Source organism: Phragmites australis, chromosome 5, assembly GCF_958298935.1.
Source record: "Phragmites australis chromosome 5, lpPhrAust1.1, whole genome shotgun sequence".
NCBI classification, from domain to species: Eukaryota; Viridiplantae; Streptophyta; class Magnoliopsida; order Poales; family Poaceae; genus Phragmites; species Phragmites australis.
The window spans coordinates 34,384,485-34,411,195 of record NC_084925.1 but is presented as its reverse complement, the minus strand read 5'-3'; the positions used below and the strand labels follow the sequence as shown (position 1 = coordinate 34,411,195).

At 42.4% G+C, this 26,711-nt stretch overlaps 1 protein-coding gene across 1 annotated transcript; it reads left to right on the top strand.

Annotated features, from left to right (window-relative positions):
- Positions 1-5,824: 5,824 nt before the first annotated feature.
- On the top strand, positions 5,825-18,885 carry LOC133919372 (regulator of nonsense transcripts UPF2-like). The gene is given in 18 exon segments (XM_062363747.1): positions 5,825-6,088; positions 6,390-6,509; positions 7,359-7,440; positions 8,601-8,803; positions 9,655-9,999; positions 10,412-10,444; positions 10,446-10,517; positions 10,622-10,749; positions 12,316-12,489; positions 12,582-12,663; positions 13,453-13,737; positions 13,818-14,015; positions 14,362-14,463; positions 14,561-14,812; positions 14,908-15,126; positions 15,539-15,709; positions 16,171-16,356; positions 17,412-18,885. Coding segments are annotated over 17 exon segments (3,591 nt in total). The 5' UTR covers positions 5,825-6,088; positions 6,390-6,431; the 3' UTR covers positions 18,393-18,885.
- Positions 18,886-26,711: the final 7,826 nt, after the last annotated feature.

The following is a 26,711-nucleotide window of genomic DNA, read 5'->3' as shown; positions in this document are numbered from 1 at the left end:
CGGGTTTGCAGTTTAGAGCACAAGCATATTTTCGGTCCTGGACGGCCTTCTTTAGTTGTTTGGTTTTGGTCAGAGAAATTGATTGGTTAATTAAAGATGGTGATAATTAATGGAGCACTTTAGTCTCAGCACGGTATGAAATCTTGTCCTCGTCGCGTTCATCCGTGCTTCCGTACGTGCGTGTCTGGCGATCGCTCCCATGCCGTGCTGGTGTACGGACTCGCGCGTAGCAAGTAAAGACGCCGAGTGCTTTGAGTACGGTAGAGTAACAAAAAGAGTATGGCACTGGAAGGGAAAAATGTACGGTGCGAGTCTAGCCGAGGCGAGCGATAGCGATCGGCGTTGCTGGAACCAGGCGCGTGTGCATGCCATCGAGCTGGATGCAGGTAGCCGGCACCGGGATGAATCGTGGGCCGTGGCGGTTTTTAGGTGGCAGCACTGACGTCGAAGATCGCCTCGAGGGCGGACTACGATTCGACGAGGCCACACCTCCATCCGAAGCATCCGGTTGAGGAGGATAGCCCGACGGTTGAGGAGCCCGTGGTTGGCCTGGCCGCCGACCGCAGCGAGAGCGCGGTTCATCGTCTTAGCAATTTATTTTTCAAAAGTACGGCGTCAGTTCATCTAGCTTACGAGGGAAAATAAGTCTGAAAATCTTAACACAATGTATAGTTAATTTAGGTCAATCGATAGAATATCTATCGTGAGAGCCCAGACAACGAAGGTCAAACACTATTACCCATCGAAACAACTAGATAGAGTTTGCAATTGAATCATCGTTGCCGAGCTCGTTGCACAAATATGACCAAAAAACATCTCCGACTTCCTAACATAGGCTCCAACCTTTGACTTCTCAACACAAAAGAGGTCACCCGAACCACAGGAAAGGAAATTCCGAACAACGCCACCAAAGAGGACACGACGTTAAAGACGTTGTCGTCACTCATATGGAAAGACTAGTATTGGGTTTTTAACGGGAGCACCTCCTAAAGAGACAGGAAGCATTGTAACACCACTTCTAAGGAGGTAACGGCGCCCGAGGGCATCGTCAACGCCGACATTGACATAAGGTTGAAAGGGCTTTCGCATGGTGCTCCCGGCCAATCGCGATCACCATAATCACATCACAACCACGTGAGGACGCCACCAACGACAATAGCTGCCATGGTTAAAAGAAGGGAAGCCGACAACCTGCACACATATCATCGACGAAGCCAACACCAAGCTGTCAAGGCCCTCGCGGGTCAGATCAGGGGGAATAGACTGATTCGGCAAGAGGAGAAGCCGAGGCAGCCCAGAGAGAGTGGAGCGGTGCAAGCATTACATGCATCACCCACCAACACGAAGACAGACCCTACGTGGAACAATGGCGACCTTCATAAAACCAACAGGATGTGCGGCATGGTCAGAGCTTCATGTCGACGATTAGATCCTTGAAGGGCATGAAGAACTGCCATTGGGCCATCGCATCGCCGCATAGCTGGGCCCCCGCGCCACCAGACGCGCAGAACAGGCCGCCTAAGCGACCACATGTTGTCACGCGGTGCAAGCGGTCGCAGTCACGTAGATCCTCCTCACCTCCATCTGGCCGTCAACGGCCGCCATCCCCACCCGCAAGCATCGTCCCTGCGCCCTCACCACACCATCGGGAGATAGATATAACAAAGGGAGGAGCGCAAGCAGCGGTGGGAGGACACCGACTGGACTCAGCCACACGGCGAGCCAGAGCCCGCAGCGCTCGATGAGCACAACCCTAAGCACGGCGAGGCCGTCACCCCAGACGCGAGATGAAGGGTGAACCCCCCCCCCCCCCCCACACACACACATGTGCAGGCGCAATTGAAAGCCCGGGCGCCGCCGCCAGCCCGATGAGGATGAGAAGCAGTACGGCGGTGACTAGAAGAAGCAGCGCGGCCCCACCCCAACAACTACGTGAGTAGCGCAACGTCGGCCCGACGAGGAGCAACCAGAGGCCAAACCACACTTCCACCGACCACCCAACATCGGAACCAGCCTCGGAGGCCGTCTAGATCGCCAGGTGGCGGTAGATTCAGTTAAGAACGGCCAGATCTAACCATGCAGGACCACGGCGAGGCGCGTCCTCCACGAAAAGCAAATCTGCACAAGAGAAAAAAAAGAGGGAGAGAGGGAGGAGGAAGTCGCGAACGAACACCGTTTGGTGTGCCCACTGGCCACCGACGTGGTACCGACGAAGGGCAAGAAACGGCGCTGCTTTGATGGTTGGTTTGGTCGCCTCCTGTGTTGCCCCACTGAACTTTTCGTCTTAGCATTTGGAAACTGAAGAAATACATGAGCATGCAGCTCCTTTGTTTAGTGGTAAACAAGTTATGGTCGCAAGTTTGCATTGCGGGTCTAAGCAGGAGCAGAATGCCACGGTCCACAGCGTTCCGTTCTGGTGGTTAGAGATGAATGAGATCATGTTCACTGACAACTGGCTCCTCAATTATCGCATCCTACTTACCTACTCCCGTGCTGGGGCCGCCAGCCCGCTACGTTGTTCGTGCATCACTAATTTTTTTACCCATGCCGAGCTAGAGTTTGTGGTTGCTCGGTGTAAACAAATCATTCAATGTAAGAGTAAAAACATTGATTCACATCTCTCTTAATCTAAAGATATCTCTTCTTCCCACCATGTCATTTGATCTGCATAGATTTCTTTTGGCCTCAACTTTGCAATCCTCCTGTTGTAGACTTCAGCAATTTATCCAGCCTAACAAGAGGGTCCACTGCACCATGTGACTGGCCCTACCAACATTGTTGAACCACCTCCCGGAACCCATCTAATTTCAGCCAAACTGATTTGAATTCGAAGCGTCATTTGGGCGAGTAGTTCACGGAAGTGGATATTAGTGGCAGACAATGATCTGAAATCGATGATGACAGAGCGTGTAGGAAACAGTCAGGTGTGCCTCCTCCCAATCCAAAGAGCTAAACCATTGATCAAGTTTTTCATGTGTCGGATTAGAGCGTTCATTACTCCATGTATAGAACTTGCCATTTAGCTGGGCCTCCTTCAATTCAAAATCATTGGGAAACCCTCTAAAACTTGCCCATCATCCGCATGTTCAACGGTCATTATTCTTATCCCTGGCTTCCATGCCCAAGGTCCTGGGCAAGCCATCCTAATATCTCCGAGTTCTTGCACAAATGCCGGATTCTTATGATCTTCTGTAGGACCATAAACCACGGTAAGCCACTAGCTGAGTCCTGAGGGAATAGTGAGCTTGCCAGTAATCGAATAGCGATCCCGACGAAAATTGGACATGGAGGCTAGCTTCGGCCGCCACGCGATGACGATACCACCACGGGTGTTGTCCGTCAGAAGGAAGGCAAACTCAGAGTACGACAACACAGCGAATTGATTTACATCAAAGGCCGAGATACCGACCAATTTGGATTCTACAAGGCGGAGCACAACTTCACCCACATCTACAACTAAGTCCCTAACAACATCATGATGGGCAGAAGTATTCAGCCCTTGAACATTCCACAGCAGTACATTCATATTTGGTGAATCCATTAAACAAATTATCTAAACCGACTTGGATCTGTGCCACTTTCCTCTCTCTTCGATTTCTCCTCATGAAACCACCACAACCGGTCCTCGCCGCACCACGCCAGACCCGGTGCTCCCCATCCAATGGTGGAGCGGTGAGAAATGGCGTTGCACACGGAGATTGTGCTCCTTTGCTCCCCACACTTGGGCGATCTTTTTATTCAACCAGGTCTAGGTTCAACTAAAGAATCTTTTTCTTTCAGCCAGTGCTTAGTTGAATGAAACTACCTCTACTCTCTTTCTCTTGGTTTGGTTTGAGACTGCAGGTTTTATTTAAGCCCAAAAGGATTCGACAAATTCCTTCCCTTTTCGTCCTGATGGTGAGGGCACGAATCGACGCAGCGATGCCCCTCGCATTCATGATGTACACGTCCAGCTCCTCGGTCCATTCATCGAACGCACACGTCCCCAGCCCCCAACCCTCCGAAGCGAAGCACGTCGATTAAAACTCCTCCCCTCTCATCCCTTCTACTAGAGGGGTGTATTTCAGTTGGCGACAACACATGCAGCCCTAGCCAACTGGATAAGTCGGACCACCCATGATGTACACGACATCACTTTTCTTCAGATGGTACGGCAATAAGACTTTTTCTCCATTTGAAATGATCCAAATGATGACCTACACAGCTGGGATTGACCAGAAGGAACAACCTCAGAGTGGTTGGGTTGATCAAGATGACATCCGAATGTCGCAACTAGCAGTGGGAGAGTTACAACTGAGGTCTAAGCCACGACTCTCATAGCTTAGGAGTAGTCCTAAAACCTTCTCAGTTTATCCTGGTGGCACCTTGTATATACATTTCTTTCTAATATGAAACTAAGCAAGGTGACTCAAGCTAATAATGTGTTTAATCTCATTGTAGTATTTTGTCATGATAACATTTAATTAAAAATTAGTCTATTTAGTTTTTTCACGATGCTAATGTCATTTAGTTACAAAACACATAAAATTAGAAAAAAAGATAAAAAATATATTAGTGGTCGAGAAAATTATTTATACTCTAAACTTGTACCCGAATCATATACATACATACATATATATTTTGATCAACTGCTAAAATCGTGCGTTATGTATGTATAACATAACCAAAATCAAAATAAGTTTATCTTGCCTGCGTGTTATGCCTTATATGTTATTTGCTTGATACAATGACTTTGAGTTACACGATGCTTCTTAATATATTGTCTTAGTAAGAATTTAGATTTTATTATTATAAATTTTAGCTATTGATTAATTATATTTTATATGGACTCTTTATTTAGATATTTATTTTATAATATTTTTTTCTAAGACTATATTTGATATGGATCGTTCTTTTTTCTATTCTAACACTAATTATATATTTGAGTGTTAAAAAGAGTCACCATGTTTGCTTTTAACATCATAAAATTATAACATTAATAAAAAATAATACAGACAACTCATTGTTATGAACATCTAACGGTCTAGATTAAATTCAAGAGTCAATATTAAATATAATTAATAAATAGCTAAATTTGAAATTAAATTATGAAAAGTTACCAGTTCAATTTTCATACAATTTGAGAAGCAAAATATTTAAATAAATAGTCCAAATAAAATAAAATTAATAATAATTGAAATTGGAGTTAGAATAGGAAAAAGAAAGATCCATATCAAAACACGGTCTTAGGAAAAATCAAATTATTATAAAGATCAAATACATAAATGAAGAGTCCATGTAAAATACAATTAATCAATAGCTAAAATTTATAATAAAAAAGTAAAAATTTTAAAATACTTACTAAGATAATATATTAAGAAGCACCGTGTAACTCAAGGTAGTCTCATCATGCTGGCAGCAAACAAAGCATAATAAGTGGATAAGATAAAACTATTCTAATTTTAGTTAGACTATCTACACTTAACGTACGATTTTGATAATTGATCCGAATATATACGAATCGAATCAATACATGTATATGATTTAGTTACAAGTATGAAGTATAAATAATTTTTCTTACACTAAAATAATTCTTTATCTATTCTTCTAATTTTATGTGTTTTGTAACTAAATAACTAAAAAAAGTTAAAAGAGAGTAATTTTTAATCAAAAGTTATTATAACAAAATATTAGTAGCGTTGACCACCTTACCAGTAATAATATAATAGATAGAGCACCTGCCGTTGTTCTAAAAAAAGAATCGATATGTCATTTAGGCCCGAAAGGACTCGATAAATTCTCCAGTGCACCTGTTTTTGGTAAAAAAAGACCTTTATACCCCTCCAGCCTAATTAACCTCAATTCCTCTCCCACGCCACTCCCCCACTTCCCTGTCCTCTTCCGACAGCGAGGCGACGCCACGAATCGACGCCTGTCGCCTGCTTCCTCCCGGCTCCCCGGCCCATTCGCCGAACGCTCTCCGCTGCACGCGCACGCCCCCAGGCCCCAGCCCTCCTTCCACAGAAGCGAAGCGCGCCACTTGTCCTCCTCTACTGGACGAGCTGGGGCGGAGATCCATCTCGGCTTGGATTTATTTCCTCTTTTGCCGGTAAGGAAGCCCCTACCACTCGCTTGGTTGTATTGTTCTGTGGTACTACAGCAGTTTATTTTCCAAACGTTTGGACTGAACCCTGTGCCCTAAAATCCGCCCTGGGATCAACATGAGACATGCTATTTACAGTGTTCTGACTTACGAGTACTGGTGTTTGTTCTTAATGTGAGAGGTTGCAATCTTATGCTGCTTATGTAACTGCTTGTTAGGGTTATATTCTGATGTAATTTACCTCTAGTTGATAGCTGCGGCGGACTATCTGGAGCTATAAAGTACTAAGATTATTTTGGTTACGCAGGTTTACGCCGGATATATCTAGATTTTTGCCTTGAATAACAAAATGGAGGGCACTCAGAATGAGAACCGAACTGACACCAAGCAAGATGACGAGGCACACCAAAGCAAACAGGATGATGAGGTAATTCTACACCTCTAGTAATAGCGTGAAACTGTTAATGGGCTAACAACATTTACTGTTGTTGTAAACTTGCAAGTTGCAATTCCTTTAGCCAATGGTTATCTTTGCCTTCTTCCACTTCATTTTGTCCACCAGACAATATTGATCATGAATCGTCCGCAATCGCATTTTACTAGCATACTCTGGCACTGATAGGGCTAAAATTTGATTAGGGAGACGATTGGACATTGGAGTGCTTAATTTGGTATGTCTATAATTGGTTGGGTGTTTGCTAGGCCTTCTACAACAGCTAGACTTGAGGTTCAATTGGAAACGCTGCAAAACTTCGATTATTTGCATCCCAATTTTGACCTTAATATCAGCACATGCATCGGTAACTTATAAATTATGATCTAGATTGTGCTTAAAAAATATGACCTAGATTGCACAAATAATGAGAAGAACGTGGGGCAGAGCACTGTACCAACACCTGTGAACCACATCGTTGTACTGTGGAGTCCAATCTTGGAATTAGCCAACCAAAAGTAACCAGCAATAATCATCTGTCCCAAAGGGCTAAGACACATCTTGGACTTAGCTTCACACACAAATTGTTCTGGTCAGACAGTACTCCACAAATAAAAGATTTCTTGCTCTTAGTCGGTTTCTAGTTTCCAATACTTGAGGCACTTTGTTAAAATTGGATCCTTGACTGCCACTTGAATGGATCCATTTTCTGTTCCTTTGGCAGTCTTGCAGGTCCTATTTAAAGTCATAACTCATAAATATCTCTTTCTATTGGCTATCTGATCATTATTGTGTTATAAACGTAAGAATCCTGCTCAACAATCCTAAATTTTTGCTATGCAGGAGGCCCGCCTTGAAGAACACAAGAAAATTATTGAACAAAAGGCCTCCCTCCGTCGGATCAACCTAAATCCTGAAAGGCCTGGTAGTTACTTCTTTCAGTAATGACTAATCCATACGACACTGTACTGCACCAACAACAATTTGAATGAAGTGCTGGAAAAAATTCTTGGTTTCTATCCTTGTTAGGCGGGGGAAATAGTTTCTGCAACGCACAAACAATATTATAAAGGTGCATGAATTTTTAGTGTAGATGCTGCAGAAAGTATTGACTGCTTGCTTCATCTTTGTCTTGCATGTCAACTCTGTTCATTTGTTAGACCAGCAATGTACCAATTATATAACCAGCTATGTAGTGTGTAGGACTCTTGTTCAGTAGAGCGAGTCTCCTTTTGGCATTGCGGCGGCTTTCCGAAAGCACTTCTATTTTTTTTATTTGGGTATGATAATAAGTTTAAAGCATCATTTGTTTGGAGTCATGATAGCATAATCTTATCTAAATTAGTAAATATCCCTGTAACTAAGTATATTCCACAGCGTAACACATCAGCCACAAATTGTACCTGTGCCTTTTTGCAGAGTTTGGGCCAATGGATATTTAAGGATCATTTAGATGATTTTTTAATAAAATAATAAAAAATAGTTTTAGAGGGAAAGAGATAACTTATGTGATCTATACAAAAAATTTTAGATGGTACAGAAATAAATTAAGAAATATAACTGCCATCAAGGTTGATCAAATTGATTTGGTTAGCTGTTAGCTCTACTTTAAGATGTACCTTGAGATCCCCCATATTTTGGAGTTCTAGGCTTCCAGACATGTTGAACTAGGTTCAAGGAGCCCCCCCCTCCCAATCTCATGGAAGCTACTTACTGAAAAACTCATTTATTAATTTATATACATTAGCTTAGGTGTCTCTATTTTTTTTCACATGGAACCTTTAAGGCTTTAACTTTTATTGATTTTTTTGACAGCTAAAATCCATTATGACAGTTTTTTTTATAGATGATGCATTCAAAAATTTCTGTAGCTTATATTTTCATGACTTACTCAATGGCTTCATTTTTATTTCATTGTTTTTCTTATTTTGCTTATTTTGTTCTGTAATTTTGGATTCTTTTGCATTGAAATAGATGGTTGGTCTTTCAATCATAGAGTAGAAAATTTCTGATCTTGATCACTAAACACAATCTTTGTATCATGATATCATCATTGTAATCTATGTGACGATCGACTACTTCCAGATGCAAACTACCTGAGGACTCTGGACTCCAGTATTAGGCGAAATACAACAGTTATAAAAAAGCTGAAAACAATAAATGATGAACAAAAAGATGGGCTAATGGATGAGTTGAAAAGTGTGAATTTGAGCAAATTTGTTAGCGAAGCAGTTTCTTATATTTGTGAGGCCAAACTTCGTTCTGCTGATATACAAGCTGCTGTTCAGGTAAATTACAACAGCAACTTTCTCTTGTGGTACACCACAAAATTGTCCATTTCTCATAGACATGCTTATCGTGTTATTGCTGTTGAACCCTCCATTGTACATGAGCAAGACTTTTTGTCTATGCCAAGTTTCTGGTCTACAGAATGAAACTCGTTCCTTGTCCTGGTGACAGCTTTTGGACTTCTTCTCTGTTACTGTATATTGGATACCAACCATTCTGATGTATGCTATTACATAGATATGGTAACCACTAACCAGAGCAGCTTCTGATTCATTGTGGTGTCTGGTTCACTGGCTTGCGGTTTCAATCACTGGTTTTTTGGTTGGATTGGCATTTCAAAAATAGGGCACAATCTTTAATAGCGTGTTTGTCCAACAGTTTGTACCAATGTAAACTCAGGCGGAGTGATTGCCACACTTGGTATTCGTTCCGCAACCTTCATGTTGTGGTTTTGAGGCCCCTCCATGCCAAGTTTTGGCTTTTGAGGCACTATTCTAGAAGACGGGCTAGCCCCTGGCTGGAACACAGCTGCATTTTAGGCTGTTTACCTCAAAACCTAGTGGTTCAACTGCGATTTTTTCCAGCTCAAAGTGGTTGTATTATGGGAACGATCTAAAAGCTAAACTAGATGGCTGGACCAGACAGGCAGCTAGTTCCAGTTTTTTCTAGTTTAACTATCAATCCATTCCGGGTTTAATAACTATGTGCTATAGGCCTAAAAGTTTCATTTTCACCTAGATCACCTTAATGGGCACTGCAAATTTTTGTTATTTAATTTGGACTACACACCTTCATTACTTTACTTTGTGGATTAAGGTTTAGTTGATGGTAAAGGTGTGAACTTCCGTAGGTTTGCTCTCTGCTTCATCAAAGATACAAGGACTTCTCTCCTTGTCTTATACAAGGTCTACTGAAGGTCTTCTTTCCTGGAAAATCTGGAGATGACTTGGATGCAGACAAAAATTCGAGAGCCATGAAGAAGAGAAGCACATTGAAACTTCTGATTGAACTGTATTTTGTTGGAATTGTTGAAGATGCTAGTATCTTTGTAAACATTATAAAAGATCTTACATCAGCGGAGCATTTGAAGGACCGTGAAGCAACTCAAACAAATTTGTCTCTCCTCTCTACCTTTGCTCGTCAAGGGAGGTTTTTTGTAGGGTTACAGTCTCATGGTTCAGAATTTTATGATGAGGTAAGAGAAATTTAAGTACAATGTGCCAACATCATTTATTAAGTTATCTAAGGCCTCAGAAAAGAAAATGCTGACGACATAATTCAACTTCACCAGCAGATCTAGGCGTCTAGCTGCTCTTAATTAAATGCACATCCTTGTGCTTTAAAGCTATCATTTTGTTTTTTGCTTGTCTTCCTGAACAGCAGACATACTTTTTGTAGCCTTTAGATATGACTAGAGAATACTAAATTGATTATTCTTCCACTATAAGAAGCAAAGTGAACCATTAATGTTTAAATTCTCACTTTACTTTAGGAAGGTTCACTGATTTGTTGATGCAGAATTTTGGACAAAGTCTTGTCAGTTTATTCACATTATACAACTTCTAAACTGCGTTGAGTGATTTACCAAAAATCTTGAATTGATGCAGTTCGTGAAGGACCTAAATGTTACTGCTGATCAGAAAAAAATTCTTCAAGAAAGCCTTGAACTCTTACTATGATGTTGTAGCTGAGCTACTACAATCAGAACATGCGGTAACTCGCCCCTTTTCTTTGTTACTTTGGATGTTATTAGTTGTCGTTATTTGAGTTTCCTCTAATATATTCATGCGTAAACTCAAACTATCTGCTGTACCCAGTCTCTTCGTCTGATGGAGGCAGATAATGCAAAAGTTTTAAGTGCCAAAGGTGAACTGAGTGATGAGAACACAGCCTCATATGAGAAACTCAGGAAGTCTTTTGATCAGTTACTACGTGGTGTATCCTCGTGAGTATCTATTGGAGAATGCCATTTTTAATTGGTTTATTTATTGGATAGTATCAGCAGAAGCTGTCATTATGTACTTCTCTTTTTATTGAACTTAATGACATGCCAATTTTAATTTGTTTGTTTGTTGGACTGTATCGGTAGAAACTGACGTCGTGCGGTATCACCATCCTGTTTGTTTTAGATTGAATGTAATGACACATGGTCTTCTGTTTGCAAGCTTCTGGTTGAATGTATCGGAGTGAATGAATGACCCCTGGAATTTACCATTTGAAATATGTTCTTGCCTACATACCCCACCCCATACAGTCATAGAACAAATTAGTTTTTTTAGGAAAACAAATACAACACAAATAGGGCATATTAAAACAAGACAGGATATAGGAAACATTGATGTACCATCCTGCAAAATTTCATCCTCACTTTCAACCTATGTCAGGAGAAAAAAAAAACATAAATTGCTGCAAAATAATTAGAAAGGGGAAAATATAAAAGTAACTATTTACACCAAGCAACAATTTTTGTTTGTCCTAGTCACAGTCACCAGAAACAGGGTCGATCCCGCGATCCACGACCCTAGATCGAACGATTCGGATTATGGATCCGGTTTGCCACCGGGACGAAGCCGCGGGACTGTGCTGTTGTAGGTGGGGAAAGCTTACCGGCGAGTCCACGGATGGATCTCCACCCGGCTCCGTTGCAGGAGGTGGTGGGAGGACGGAGAGCGAGGTGGAGATGGGGTGCGTCGTTCTTCGACGGTGCGTGCAGGTGAAGAGGTGGCTAGGCCACCAGGGTTCCGTGACGATGGCGACGGGGATCGCTGGGAGAGGGAGGCGTATGGGATGCGGTGGTCCGAGTCTTCGAGATGGCAGTGGTGGATCTCCACCCGACGTCGTTGCAGGAGGCGAGCGTGAGGACTGAGGAGGGTACAGACATAGAGGTGTAAAAGTAAAACCCTAGTGGGCCGGAAATGGTAATCCTTTGGCCTGCATGTATCATCTTTTTATATTCATGGGATTACATCCCAGTATGTGATAACACAGACTCTCTTCTTCTTTTGTTATTTTTTGGCTGATATATACATGTATCTGTATTTATGGCATATATCCTTAGTCTTTATAATGAGGCATCGACCCGGATGAATCAGGGTCGCGCTCCGCGTAGTTAATTTGTAGTCCCGAAGGGGGTATACCCCCTTCGTACCACATTTTTGTTAGATGTCGACCCGCGTCCCGCGACCCCGTTCCTCGACCCAAATTTTTGGTGACTATGGTCCTAGTATTGATGAACACATGTATTTTTATAGTGTTGCGGTGGTTTTTCGAAATCACTTTTCTTTTACTTTTGGATATATCGGTTAGTTGAAAGCATCTTCATTGGAGTCATAAAAACAAAAATTCTTATTGGAATCAGTAAAAGTTCCTGTCACTATCTAGATGCCATGCAATTAGTTCAAACATGACTTGAACAAGTGTTGATAATTCTCTTCTAGCATGTCAATATTATCATTCTATCATATTTTTTTGTGTATGATTTTTGGGCTATCTTTAATGTTCACTTTTGCAGGCTAGCTGATGCTCTTGACATGCAGCCTCCAGTGATGCCAGATGATGGAAATACAACAAGGGTTACTACAGGAACTGAAGTCTCCCCCTCTTCTGCAAAAGAATCATCTGCGCTGGAACCTATTTGGGATGATGAAGATACGAAAGCTTTTTATGAATCTTTACCTGACCTCAGGTTAATTTTTCATGCTATTTCCTGTATCTGTTTCACTCTTTAGCTTGATTTTATTATTCTTTTGAGATCATGCAGCCTACCTTTTTGAACAGAACATTTGTGCCCGCTGTACTATTGGGAGAGGCTGAACCAAAGTCAAATGAGCAACACGCTAAGGGCTGTGAACAGTCTACTGTAAGAATCTTTATCTCAGAAGTAGTACATGCTTTAAATTCACATTTGTAGTGTAAAAGGTTTCAGAATAACTTTGTTAAATGACACTATGACTATCTGGTTGTTTGCAACATTTCGGCACCGATCTTTTCCTCATAGATCTTTCGTTGAGTTTTACTTAGAGTATATCTTGCTTCTTGTATCTTTTGGATAGCCAATCCATTCAAGGGCATTTACAATGGTGGCGTCTCTGAAATTCTCAGGTTCCTCATGAGCTTTAAGACGACTTAAAGACAATCCCTACAATATTGTTTCTATGTAACTTCACAAGATCCTCATGTTGTCACTTGAGTTATCTCTATGTGGCCCTACTAATCTCGAAGAGCGGTCTCTTAGCTTAGAGAGACGACCTACATTTTCTCTCCTTGTTCTCTCTACCCCATATAGGATTTTACTGATGTGGCAAGGTTTATACATGCCCTAGAATGTGTATTACCCAAAAATGTTAGTGTCTTCACAACAAGGATTTATATTTTTCAGGTTTAGCTCCCTATTAGTGTGAACCAAATATATGATATCTGAAATGTTACTGAATGTTGTCTCATGAATGTTCACTTTTAGATTGATACATGCTTCAATAGAATCTTTATATCTGACATCCACAGTTGTTTTTGCACCTTTTTCTCTTGTGTGCTTGTGAGAGTGAGAGAGGGCAGAAGGAATGCGTTCACTCCTTTTCTAAACATGCATTCGCTTAGCAATTTTTTTTCGTGTTTGCCACTAAACCATTGTATGAATTTTGTTATGAAGGATTCCACTGCAGAACAAGAGACTGAAGTACATGATAATGCGCAAACTTCTTCTTCCACCGAACATCAACCAGAAGTAAAGACAGATGATGGAACCAAAGATAGGGAAGACAAAGATAAAGATAAGAGAAAAGATGCTGAAAAGGAAAAATCCAAAGAGAAGGATCCTGATAGAAAAAATGAAAGAGAGAAAGAGAAAGTAAGAGCATTGGATGGTGCAAGTTTGGACAACCTCCTGCAGAGGCTGCCAGGATGTGTCAGCCGTGATCTAATTGATCAATTGACGGTATTAGCACATTTTGTTATTGTCTATCCTCTACACATTTAGGACTGATTATCATTAGCAAGCTACTTTTGATTCCCCAGGTTGAGTTTTGCTACCTAAATTCTAAAGCAAATCGAAAGAAACTTGTACGAGCCTTATTCAATGTTCCCAGGACTTCACTGGAACTGTTGCCATACAATTCTCGTTTGGTTGCTACACTGTCGACTTGTATGAAAGATGTCCCAATTATGCTTCTGTCTATGCTTGAAGAGGAGTTCAACTTTTTAATAAATAAGAAGGTATACTCATGTTAACTCTTGCTCCTTTACATTGTTTGTGCTTACTTCCTGTTTTCTTACCATACCATATTTCTTTTAATCCTTAACAATAACTGGTTACCTGGTATTTGTTAATTGCTCTACAATCTGAATCACATTATTAACATCAATGCAAATAAGAAATATATGAGATTATGGAATTTACAAACATGCCCCCACTCACCCACACAACCCCCCCCCCCCCCTCCAAGTTAGGACTGGGAGCGTGTTGGGCTTGAAGTGAAGGCTGACTGGAATTTTTTTAACCCCCATAAACTTTTGTATTTACTGTGACTAACTTTTCTGTCTCTTCTCTCTTACCTTTCAGGACCAGATCAACATTGAAACAAAAATAAAAAACATAAGATTTATTGGGGAATTGTGCAAATTCAAAATGGCACCTCCAGCTCTTGTTTTTAGCTGTTTGAAGGTATGCATTTGTTACGCAGGGAACTAGTAAGTAGTAACACCTTTCTTGCATTTACATGTAGCTTAGTGAAGGAATATTTGTTTTCTGTATTTTGCAGGCCTGCTTAGATGATTTCAGTCATCATAACATTGATGTGGCCTGCAACCTTCTCGAGACTTGTGGCCGTTTTTTGTATCGTTCACCTGAAACTACAATTCGCATGGCCAACATGTTGGAGATACTGATGCGATTGAAAAACGTCAAGAATTTGGATCCGCGCCACAGTACACTAGTAGAAAATGCCTACTACCTTTGTAAACCACCGGAAAGATCTGCCCGAATCTCAAAAGTTCGGCCGCCTTTGCATCAAGTAAGATTTCCATGTACTCTGATATATTTATCGTACGCTTTCATTTAACTTATCTAGAAAGTTTAACGATATCTTACTTTTTTTGTCCTGTGCAGTACATAAGAAAGTTGCTTTTCTCAGATCTAGACAAATCAAGTGTTGAACATGTTCTTCGCCAATTACGCAAGTTACCTTGGGCAGAGTGTCAGCAATACCTTTTAAAGTGCTTTTTAAAGGTTCACAAGGGAAAGTACAGCCAAGTTCATCTGATTGCTCTTCTCACTGCTAGCCTCAGCCGCTATCATGATGACTTTGCTGTAGCAGTGGTAGATGAGGTTAGTTCCTTCAGTTGAGTTCTTAAGCTATGGTGTTCTCAATCCCAAGAGAAGTTCCTGATTGGTGTAATTGACTCTTACTGCCTAAGCATACACACCAGGACTCAAACTTGTGCATGGCATGCAAAGCTATTGCCTTGTTGATGAAGATTTGTCATATTCTTTAGGTTTTGAGCAGTTACGATAAGTTTTAGGATCTGCTTTTAGTTGGAGCATCTCTACCCACTCCCCCTCATTTCTTATTTCTCTGTTTCAATGCATAAAAATACTTGGTATTCCTTGGAGTCTGTTTTTCTTCCTAAGTCAGCAAGTAAAAGTAATTTGTGACACCTTTATTAAGTGGCAGTTTTCAGTTGTGTTGTGGATAAACTAGCTAACATCCAAGTTATTTATTTTATTATTCTATATTTAGGTTTTAGAAGAGATAAGGGTTGGACTAGAGTTGAATGACTATGGGATGCAACAAAAGCGCCTTGCCCACATGCGATTCCTTGGAGAGCTCTACAGCTACAAGCATATAGATTCATCAGTTGTATTTGCGACACTATACCTTATCATTGTGTTTGGTCATGGAACTCCTGAAGTAAGTAAATCCATCCTTCAGCAAAGATTTGAAAACCTTTGCAGTCTTCAAATCCATTTTTCTGACATTGTACCTTGTCATTGTTGATATATTATCACCCATAATGTGGCTTAAATGCAAGCATGTAAAGTGTAAATATTTCTGCGGCTCTCACAATGATTTCACATGTTTGTAATTGTATATTTGAAAATTATTGCATTGTAGTAACTCAGGAAATTGTTGATTAGTCTGATCCTTTTCTCTGCTTGGTAGAGCTAAGTAACTAAATCAATTTCAGCAAAAGATAATCATGTTTCTGGTTCTGGCATTATCTTGCTTGGACACGTTACACTCTATAAACCTTATCAGATGTGTTAAACATTCTGCATACTTATGTGGGGATAAATTGCCAAAAAGTTAGATGACTGATAGGTTAAGTATCCTTTTTGGCTGAACATTTCCCTTCCTTTTTCCCCTTGTAGCAAGATGTGTTGGATCCACCAGAAGATTGCTTCAGGATCAGGTTGATCATTACACTTTTACAGACCTGTGGTCACTACTTCGGTAAGGGATCTTCAAAAAGAAAGCTCGACAAGTTCTTGCTACATTTCCAAAGATACATCATTAGTAAAGGGCCCTTACCACTTGACATAGAGTTTGACATTCAGGTTAGTCCTTCATGTATACAACTTGCCAAATGCATGAATAATTTTGTGAATCATTTCCGTTATAGGGTGCAGGGTCATGAAGTCAAAACCTACTCGAGAAGCTGTAACATGCATGTAGTGGGTTCTGATTATGTGGTTGTAAATACTGGCCTTTTCACTGATGGTATTTAACCGGCATGTATTTGATGGTTATCCAAACATCTGTTGACTTATGAATAGTTAAATTATTGGTACTCATAACTTCTTTTGTTGGGCAAAATCATAACAATTCATGTCTATCAATATTTTGACGTGTTGTTTACTCCTTAACAGATCGTGTAAATCTTTTACATTGATAGTATTTAACCGACATGTATTTGATGGTTATCTAAACATCTGTTGACTTATGAGCAGTTAAATTCTTGGTACTTGGAACTTTTTGTAGGGCAAAATCATAACAATTCATGTCAATATTTTTATGTATTTTTTACTCAACAGATCATGTAAACCTTTTAGATCTAGGGATCAGGTGACCAAATCCCTTTATTAAGTATAAGATTAGCTTTACTCCTATTTGACCTAGTGATCTACGCCAGCAGCACCCAATTTGCTAATGAAAAGCTTAACATGCAAATGATAAAATATGAAAAGAAAAAGAAGTGTTTGGTCTTAAGCCTTAAATTTAGTTAGTAGGGCACACTACTATGAATGCTCCAGTAATTTAGCAACACACGTGCCGAAGCAAACGAGTAGTTTGTACTGTCTTAGACAGTCAGACCAACAAACTGCATCTGGTCCAGGCAATATTGCAGTCAGTTGTATTTTTGAGGGGGGAGTTGCTGTCAGTTGTTGATAAATCGTGTTGTTGCTATTATGTTTATATAAGCAGTCCAAAGAAAAATCATAGTCCCATACACGTGAATGTAAATCTGTGGCTTTGTGGTGGAGCTGTGAGTACACATACAATCATATTTTTTATGTGGGATTAATTACTCCGATCAGCATGTTTGATGATGCCGAAGATATGCATTATCTTTATTGAGGACTGACGACAGCTTTTATATGTGTTCTTGCAGGATTTATTTGCTGAGCTACGATCGAACATGTCTAGGTATTCATCAATTGATGAACTAAATGCTGCATTAGTTGAGCTAGAGGAAAATGAACGTGCAGCCCCAGTTGAAAAGGCTGAAAGTGAAAGACACTCAGACAACGAATCTCAGAAAAGGCAGCCACGAGATGAGGCTCCATCTGTGAATGGCCAAACCTCAGCAAATGGAGTTAAGGAAAATGGCAAGGATCATGAAGTAGCAGGCAGCGAGAGCTATTCTGATAGTGGTAGCATTGATGGGCGGGAAGATGAGGAAGATCTGCTGTCTGAGGAGAAATCAAATGATGGATCAGATAATGAAGGCGATGATGAGGATGATGACATTCTGGCTGGTTCTGACGAGGATGAAAGTGTTGAGATTAGACAGAAAGTGGTGCACGTTGATCCAAAGGAGCAAGAAGACTTTGATCGAGAGCTGAAAGCCCTTCTTCAGGAGAGCTTGGAGTCGCGCAGATCAGAGGCTCGTTCAAGGCTCACTTTGAACATGATGGTACCAATGCATGTCCTCGAGGGTTCAAAGGACCCGAGGGCCACAGAATCCGAGAGCGGAGAGGAAACTGTGGATGAAGAGGGTGGTACTACTGGGGGTGGCAGCAAGGTTCGTGTTAAGGTGCTAATGAAGAAAGGACACAAACAACAAACAAAACAAATGTTAATTCCCGCTGACAGCTCACTTGTGCAAAGCACAAAGCAGCAAGAAGCTGCTGAGCTCGAGGAGAAGCAGAGCATTAAGCGGAGGATCCTTGAATACAACGAAAGGGAGGAAGAAGAACTGAATGCAGGAGAATCGCAAATGGGGAATTGGGGTCAAGGAGGTAGCAATACCAGCAGTATTAGATCTGGTGGACGGGGCAGTTGGGATGGTTCTATGCGGGGAGGTGGTCGGCAACGGCACCACATCGCGGGTGCGGGTGGTTTCTATCACAGTTACGGCAGGAGAAGATAAGTTGCTAGCGAGAGCTAGTTGTCCTGAGGTTTTTGACAGGACAATAGTTCTCTTCTATTTAACTGCCTAATGGATAAGAGAAATGTCCTAAAGGTGTCTCAGGGGAGGTAAAACGGATCGATCGAAAGCCCCTTCGCCCCCTAATCTGGATTTAAGACAATGCTGCCAGTGATGGGAGATAAGAATGTCTTGAAGGAGCTATTTTCTGCTGGGCTAACGGCTTCACTGTTTCAATGCTCGGTAAAGCTGGTAGTAACGGTGGGACCTTCAGAGCTCACTGATCTGTTTGTGCATGTATATAAAGGTAATTTGCCAGTTAGAGCGCAGATCGGTTGTTAGCTTGTAGTGTGCGCACATGTACCTTATCTTTGTGCTATTTGCAGAGCTTCCATGTGCATGTTGTTGAGGTGCCATGTCAGTGTAAGGATTACTGTATGTACTGTTTGATGCCCGTTATGCGATGTTGAGTATTGGTAACATCCTACAAATTAAACGTCTCGCAATTGCAGGACATACGTGCGGATCGTTTCTCTATGACGTATGCCTGATGAGGTGTGCCATGCGTGTAATTACAACTGCATCCAGTGGCCCAATCCAGAGCGAACTTCATCTTGCTGCCTTTTCAAGCACACCCAGTTCTGTTCTTTTTCCTCTTATCGCCTCATTCCAGCTCTCACACTACGCTTCTTTTCCTCCTGTTAATGATTGATCAGATGCTCACCGAGTATGCGTCAACGCATGCACGCATTGTCTGCCATGAGCTACACCTTTACACGGAATAATCACGAGGGAGAAACAGGGGTGCCTGAATGACCGGCACGACCCATGGCACACAAGCTCGCTCCCCCAAAGGACGCACGCAACAGTGCCCCTGCAACTGCCACCACGGCGCCAGTGTCACACCCAGCGTTGCGTCAAACGTCATCTCAAAGGCTGAAGCACATGGGACGAAAATCGCATTTCACGCTGCACCAGCATAATTTGCCGCCGAGAACACCATTCCCTGCTCCATCGTCCAGGCAGTGCGCAGGCATAACGGCACCCAACCGCAGATGCAAACTGGCCGCGGTTGCGCCATTTCCCGCGATGAACCCGGCTTTTTCTTCGGTAGCAACAGCTCATGCAGTACCACTGATCCATATCAACCACCATTCAGTCCATGATACTGTGGTGAGAGCAAGCAAGGTGGCTATTACAGCTGAGCTGCTGCATGAGTCGGTGAAACCAAGGTCAGCCACAGTGGCGGATCCAGCCCAGGATAGGGAGGGGTGCTGGGCCTTTTGCTCTTCAGCATTTTGGGCTGGGCCCGTGCTATGTGAGAGGGATTTTTAAAAAATTTCTGAATTTTCTTCTTTATTTCTCTGTGCTTCGTGGGCTGGGCTCGTGCTGCAGCCCCCCAGCACGGGCCCTGAATCCGCCCCTGGTCAGCCATCCGTAGTTGCAGCCATGCAGCAGCACCAGGAGAATAGAACAGCACCTGAGTGCAGCCCGGAATCTCCGATCAGAGCAGACGAGCGAGTGGATTCCGGCGTCGTGTCGTCCCCCCGTTGGCTCCCCGGAGGAATCTGGTGTGTGGGGGAGCGATATCTTTTGACTCCTGGAGCTAGGGATCTGAGAGGGCAGTGCTTTGCTACCTAGATTCTACATCGCATTAAGCTTTCTTTTCTTCTCTTCTCTGCTCTGGTTAGTCTGATCGTGAATAAGGGATTATTTGGTAGAGCTTTGATTCTGTGGTGAGAGTGATTCTGTGGTAAAAATAGGGTGAAAGTGATTTTATTTATAAAATCGTTTGGTATGCTAGTGGTGGAAGTGATTTTTGAGAGAATATTATGTTGAAATAGAGGAAATCAGCCGGGAATCAGGTGGAAGTTAGAATTTTCAGCTCCCACCTCACAATACAAATCGTGAAGTGATTTTTGTACGGAATCTGCTTCCAGACAAAACGTTTGACAGTGCGGGAGCTAATTCTCGCACGAAATCACTCCACATAGCGTTACCAAACAGGGCCTAAAGCAGCTGGCGGCGAGTGGATTCTCTTCTCTGCCTTGTTTGGGGTGCATGTTTAGTAGTGCTTCTGATTGTACTCCCTCTAACAAAGTCTAGTTCCAAGTTGGATAAAGACGCATTTCGCTCTCACCTTGATGTGGAAAAGCAAGGTTTCAGTGCCTCTCTTCGTGTGCAAGTTATCGATCCATTTCACTTGTTAAGTGCTTGGCTCGAGGCTTAGCCCCGGGTTTTGCTTGAGCACTGCTATATGTCTTTACTTGTTACGTGACAATTATTCCTTTTTAAAAAAATAGTCACATAGGAAACAGGGTCGCCGTCTAACTGAAATGTGGGTCGTAGATATATATATCTGTTGAATTTTCGATTCAGCCGGTTAATTAACTACTGCTAATAATTTGGGTGCGAAAATAATCTGAACCATGAGCGTGTGCAAAGCTAAAGTCGTTTGAGGTGGCCAGCCAAACATTCTCTTGGGATGATGTCACCTGCAGTACTGCAGCACCAAAGAAAGATCCGTGAAATGTACCTCGCCTGCAGGATGGCGCTCTGTATGTGTGCAAAAGAAAGACACTGCATGATGTGTGTGGCTCTTTGACACAAGAGGGATTTGATTTGATCTGCATAGTATTTTTTTTCACCTAGGGTCAAGCTCCCACGTTGAAGGGGCTACCCAAAAAAGCAATGCCTTTTTGTTGCACCGGTGCGTGAGTGCGACTGTGTCAGCCTTATGCTTGCTTAATGGCAACCAGCACTGAATTGCAATTTTGAGGCTGCATGCAGTGCAGGTTATATGGGCCCGTATATTTATCATCATTGCCTAATGGAAAGTGAATTCATATTTTTGGGATTGGAATCATTTCTCCATCCATCTATGGTGTAAAAAATCAATGTGTCTTTCCAGTTCCCTATTTCAATTATTATATGCGTGCACCGGCTGAGTGCAAAGATTGGAATCTTATTTCAACAATGGAATAAATCTTTCTTTATTAAAAAATAATAATCATTGATCCCACGTTGCAAGTTTACAATGAGGCCCACTATGATTGCATTACCTAAAAAATAGCACTTTGGACGAAGCGACAACAAAAGCCCTACTGAGGTGCTAGCATGTGCCTGTCCTATCTGGGTTCTGAACTTCAAGCGCTTTAAGACTACGGGTGTTCTCCGTATCGGGATTTTACAGCTGCAAGGTCGAAGGAAAAGATGGACGCACTACCAGTGAGACGTGAGCCGAGGATCGATGTATCTGATACCACCTGTCACACCCGTGGCCACCGGCGAAAGCACCGGGACGTGAGCATGGCGAGCTGGCGGAAGAAGCCGGGAGGAAGAAGCGTGGGCGAGGGGAAAGGAGTTCTACTTTTTACTTTTTTATTTCTTGGTTTTTAATGTCCACACTGAGCCGGTAATATATCCGGTTTGCTTACACTGCCCTCAGAGCCACACACACAGACAGCTAATACCAGCGCATTACAACTCCATTCCATTGCTTGATCGTTATCTGAACTGATCCTTCTCTGAACTTCCTCTGCTTCAGTCACTCGGATACCGCCGTAGTGACACATAAATCCAATTACAATTACAAATTCGCATATCCCAGATCATCATGGTGGATACGTTGGCTAGCTGAGTATGCTCGTCGCATATGATGGTCGGGTAACTAAATTGTTAAATCAATGGGTTCTTTTTGTTTGTCTCGCGAACTCTAGCTTGGTCAGTCGTCAATCTCTAATTCATCAAGGCTACAATAATTTTTTTTAAAAGTTTTATTATCTCTCATTGTTATATCATACTGATATAACTATATAATAATTTATCTTTAGCTTCTACGTAACAAAGATACACACATCAAAGAACTGCAAAACGCCACAGGAAAATAATAGTCTATAACTTTGTCAAAAACGTGTTCAGTTACAATAATTTAGATATATACATCCAGGGTTCTACCGCCATTGATGTATGCTCCGATTGTCTGGCCTGTTGCTTCTCTGAAGTTGCCATCAAAAGAAGAAACAAAAAATGCTTCTCTGAAGTACTCACGGCGCAGAAAAACAGTAACCGGTTTTCGTTGGGACACTGGACACACACTTATGCCTAATCTGTTCATTGTATATATACGGCCTAGTAGACTTGTTTTTTTTTTCCTGACTCTTAAATCAGACAATCTACGAAGTCGCTAGGAAATATTAGCATGTGGACAAAAATAAAATGATCGTAATTAATAAAAGAAGTTACCGAATGTGTCGGAATAAAATTAAGACAAATTTCCAGCATAAGTGTACCGACTTTCGATTAATCAAAAAGCTTTCTTTCTTTCCCGCAAAAAAAAAAAAAAAAGCTTTCTTTCTCTTCCATCGTCCAAAATGGGATGTCGAAACGTCAGCGAAAACACAGTCAGGATGACTTGGGAGTTCAAACAAATAAAGCGTTTTACCTTTGTCGAACGTTAATCCCTAACAATATATTCGAGTATACTTGTTGATGAGAGTATGATCAATGTTTTCTATGAGTACGTGTGATGAACTCAAAAACACAAGAGTTATCAAGGTTCAGGTCTTTCGTAGGATAACAGCCCTACGTTATGTATATTTTCTTATGATGAGGATTAACTGTATACTAAAAAGAGTTTCATCTTTTACAAGCTTGATCCTCACTCCTTTATATAATAAGAAGAGAGATGTATATACAAATAGTACATATCTGAACTATAGCAGTTTCATTCCTAATCGGGCATAGGTCCCTTGAAAATTAGCAATAAACTAGCTGCACAAATTCTCCCATGAGTGGACCGACCCATGGGGAGGTTCATAAGCCAGATCGGGTTGAGCCGATCAACGCGGTCAGGGAATAGTTCACCATGAACTTTCTGTTGCCACATGCGGCCTGCATCATGGTGGTATAGATCTGTAGAAATTTCTCTGGGTTAGAAGAGTCATCATACTTTTTAGCTAGGACCGGCCAGAACTTGTCCGGCCAATGCACCTCTCGCAACTGGGTTGATGAGGCGTTGCACCCTATCCCATAACTGGGAGTTGCCAGCTGATGGGTGGATGCACGTGCTTGGGGAGAGAGACGGTGATCACGAGGTCCTGGCGACAGGATGGAGGAATCCGACGCCTCTCTGCGAGGGGGAGGCAAGCGGTAGGGCCACTTGCCCTTGTCCTGCCCTCATCGGGCGCAATACTCTTGCTCTTGGTTGGCCCTCTGGCCCTGGATCACGTTACGGGGGTCACGTTGATGAAGAGAGTCACGCAAGTCAGCGGTTTGGCTATCTCAACACGATGTGGTTCTCCTAGTACTCTCCATTATAGTGAGGGCACAAGATTTGTCCTGTCGCAGGGCCTACTGTGATTCCTGCCGATCATGGCCATCATCAGTCCTAGAAATGGGCACGTTCTTTACTTCCGTGACTTGGCTTCATGTGATTTCTGCCAGGAGAGCGAGGTCGCGCAACCATGGTGCCACCGGCGAACCCTCTGGTATTGCCACAGGCGGGTGACTAAGAAACATTTGTACGGTCTGCAGGTTTTATACGAGCGTAGTGGCCTCGAAATCAAGCTATTGACCATGGAGCGGTGAAATATTGCGAGGGAGGGAGCCCCCGACATTCGCATGACGCGAAGGCCTAGGCGATGATGCTCTCAACGACTGCTCCCTCGGCAGGAGCTCCTCTGGGTGGCATTATAGTTGTTGGGGCTATATCGGAGCACCTCCTTGCCCGGCACCAGGCGGGTTTCCCTCTAGGAGTATGGCCCAGGGGTTACTGCCATACCCGGGGGACGAGAACCTCTACTATTCCCCGCTGCATGGGTTGCCATACAGACTTCTTGTTGGGTTACGGAGTCCTCAGACTCCGTTTCGGTATCCCAAGCTTGGAGCACATTGGGCTCATCTAGGTCATATCCCATGACGAACACCTCGCGGCGTCCAGGGTCATCGGAGCGGGACTTAGCAGTCATCATGGATCCGGTCATGGGTAGCCCAATCAAATTATCGACACTTACCGAAACACGAAAACAAGCCCCCATACTTGGCGCGCCAATAGTCAAGGGTTAATCCCTGACAATGTATCTGGGGTATACCGGTCGAGAGGAGCGTGATCAACATTTCCTACGAGTGTGTGTGATGAACTCAAAAACACAAGGGGTTATCTAAGTTAATACCTTATGTGATATAATAGCTCTATATCTTATGTATTTTTCTTATGATGGGGATCAATTGGATAGAGAAAAGAGTTACGTCATTTATAAGTCTGGTCCTCCCTCCTTTATATAGTAGGAGGAGATATGTATATACAAACAATACATGCTAGAATTATGACAGTCTCATTCCTGCTGAAAACCCTGTATTACAAGGCCATTATTACGGAGAGTGGGCATGCTCGGTCTGTCTGGTCATCTTGAGCATCCCGTCCCATCAACCGCACGTTGTCACGCCCACTTGCGAGACCATCGCCCCCGCCTGTAGGGTTGTCCAATAATATTAATTGCTACATGATGGGCCACTGCATCACTGTACTGGCCACGACTTCGCTCGTCGAAAGGAGGTGTCTGGAGAAGAAAAATACTTAAGTGAGTAGCATTAAATGAGATTAAACTGATTAAGTGAATACATATCCCACAACCAACAAGGACTGGTCGTAGGGTTTTCTTCCACGACGAGGGAACTAGTTATGTAAACCTTACCAAACATGCTTTTAATAATATATATTGCCAATAAGCTTTTGCTAGTGTGAGCTCAAAAAACAAGGAACCTCTTATTCTTTACATCGGCAACCTTGCAACAGAAAGCGCTTCAGTTTCACCGCAAGTGATGCACCGAAAAACGATGGCAGAGAACATGAACTTTAGACTGGAAGGAACAAACACTGCTGTTACAGATTCAACCATGCAAAAGCAGTACAAAAGCCAGCTACCGGCCCACTAGACGTTGCACAGATGCATGCATGCTTTCTCGCGAATCATCACTACCACATAATGCGGACGGAATACTAAAGACGGTTTCTTTTAACTTATCACTCCATAGACAGTTATTAAAATAAATATATCTGTAACATGACCATCTAGATGTACCAAAACTTACAGATAGTTTTTACAAATCCATCTTTTTCTATTATATAGACACGGATATATTTTAGAAAATTCTAAACTGTGTCTTTATGATAGATTCAGATAGATTTTTTTTTAAAACCGTCTATAGTTAAAGACTCATGTACTATTTTAAATTTAACTCCTCGCTCTACGGCTTCCGACTACCCCATAAAAACAAACCACTCGTCTCCCTCACTGAAGTGACGAGAATTTCATCTCCCTCGCACTCCTCGTTGCTATCCAAGCCCCTTACAGAAAGGTTTTTAGGTTTTTATTCCGCGAGGGAGGTTCGAGATCTAGGTGTAAAATCCTCTTCTCTGCACTGAGATGAGTAGGGTTTGCATCGTGGTTTTATTAGGATTTGATTTGGTTTATGTATCGAGGGTAATATAGATGTTTGTGTGTCCTATATCTGTAATGTCTTTTGTTCACTGCTATTAAGCATTGAGAGGATTGACTTATTCCTATGGCCACTTTCATAGTCTGGATGGTTGATGTCAATTTTGGTAGTATGGAATATGTGTTCTTTGCTACTATGAACGGCACTATTGTGGACCTAGTTTTTACTGTGAATCATGTTCTAATATCTTTTATTATAGATAGAAATATCTCTATTATTGTTCATCACAATGAAGATATTTTCGTGAACTGTAATATTGGTTTGAATCGTCATCTTACTTAACAAGGACTGACGATTTAGGAGCAATTAATGCAATTTGGTTATGGCATATGACTGAGTTAGTCAGGATGAAGTCTGATTCGGATGATAGCGAGATGATGATTAAAGATGATGCTTGAGTTGATATTGTAGTGAAATATGGACGGTTGAGATAATACCAATCATCTCATCCATCTGAAGACGACGTCAATGATGTCAATCAACTTACCCATTCCCATTCCCATTTCTATTTTCCCATGACCCGGAAGATCACGAGCACGAGCAGAGATACACACGAGACCAGAAGGTAGTCCCATTTTTGGCGCCACCGTTGTCCTTTGCATGGCGACCAACCACCTTGCCCACGCGGGCGGTCGTCGTCATGCGCGCACTAGCTGGTGCGTTCCCACCTGGGCCGTGCAGTATCCCATGTGTCGCAGCTGCCGCGCGCACCATCTTTTGCGCCGCAGCCGGAAGCCAATCACTGGCCGCTGCGTCTCAGCGTCTCACGGGACCCCGCGGCCCCGCCATCTGCCGCGACTGCCGGCCGGCTTCCAGGCACAG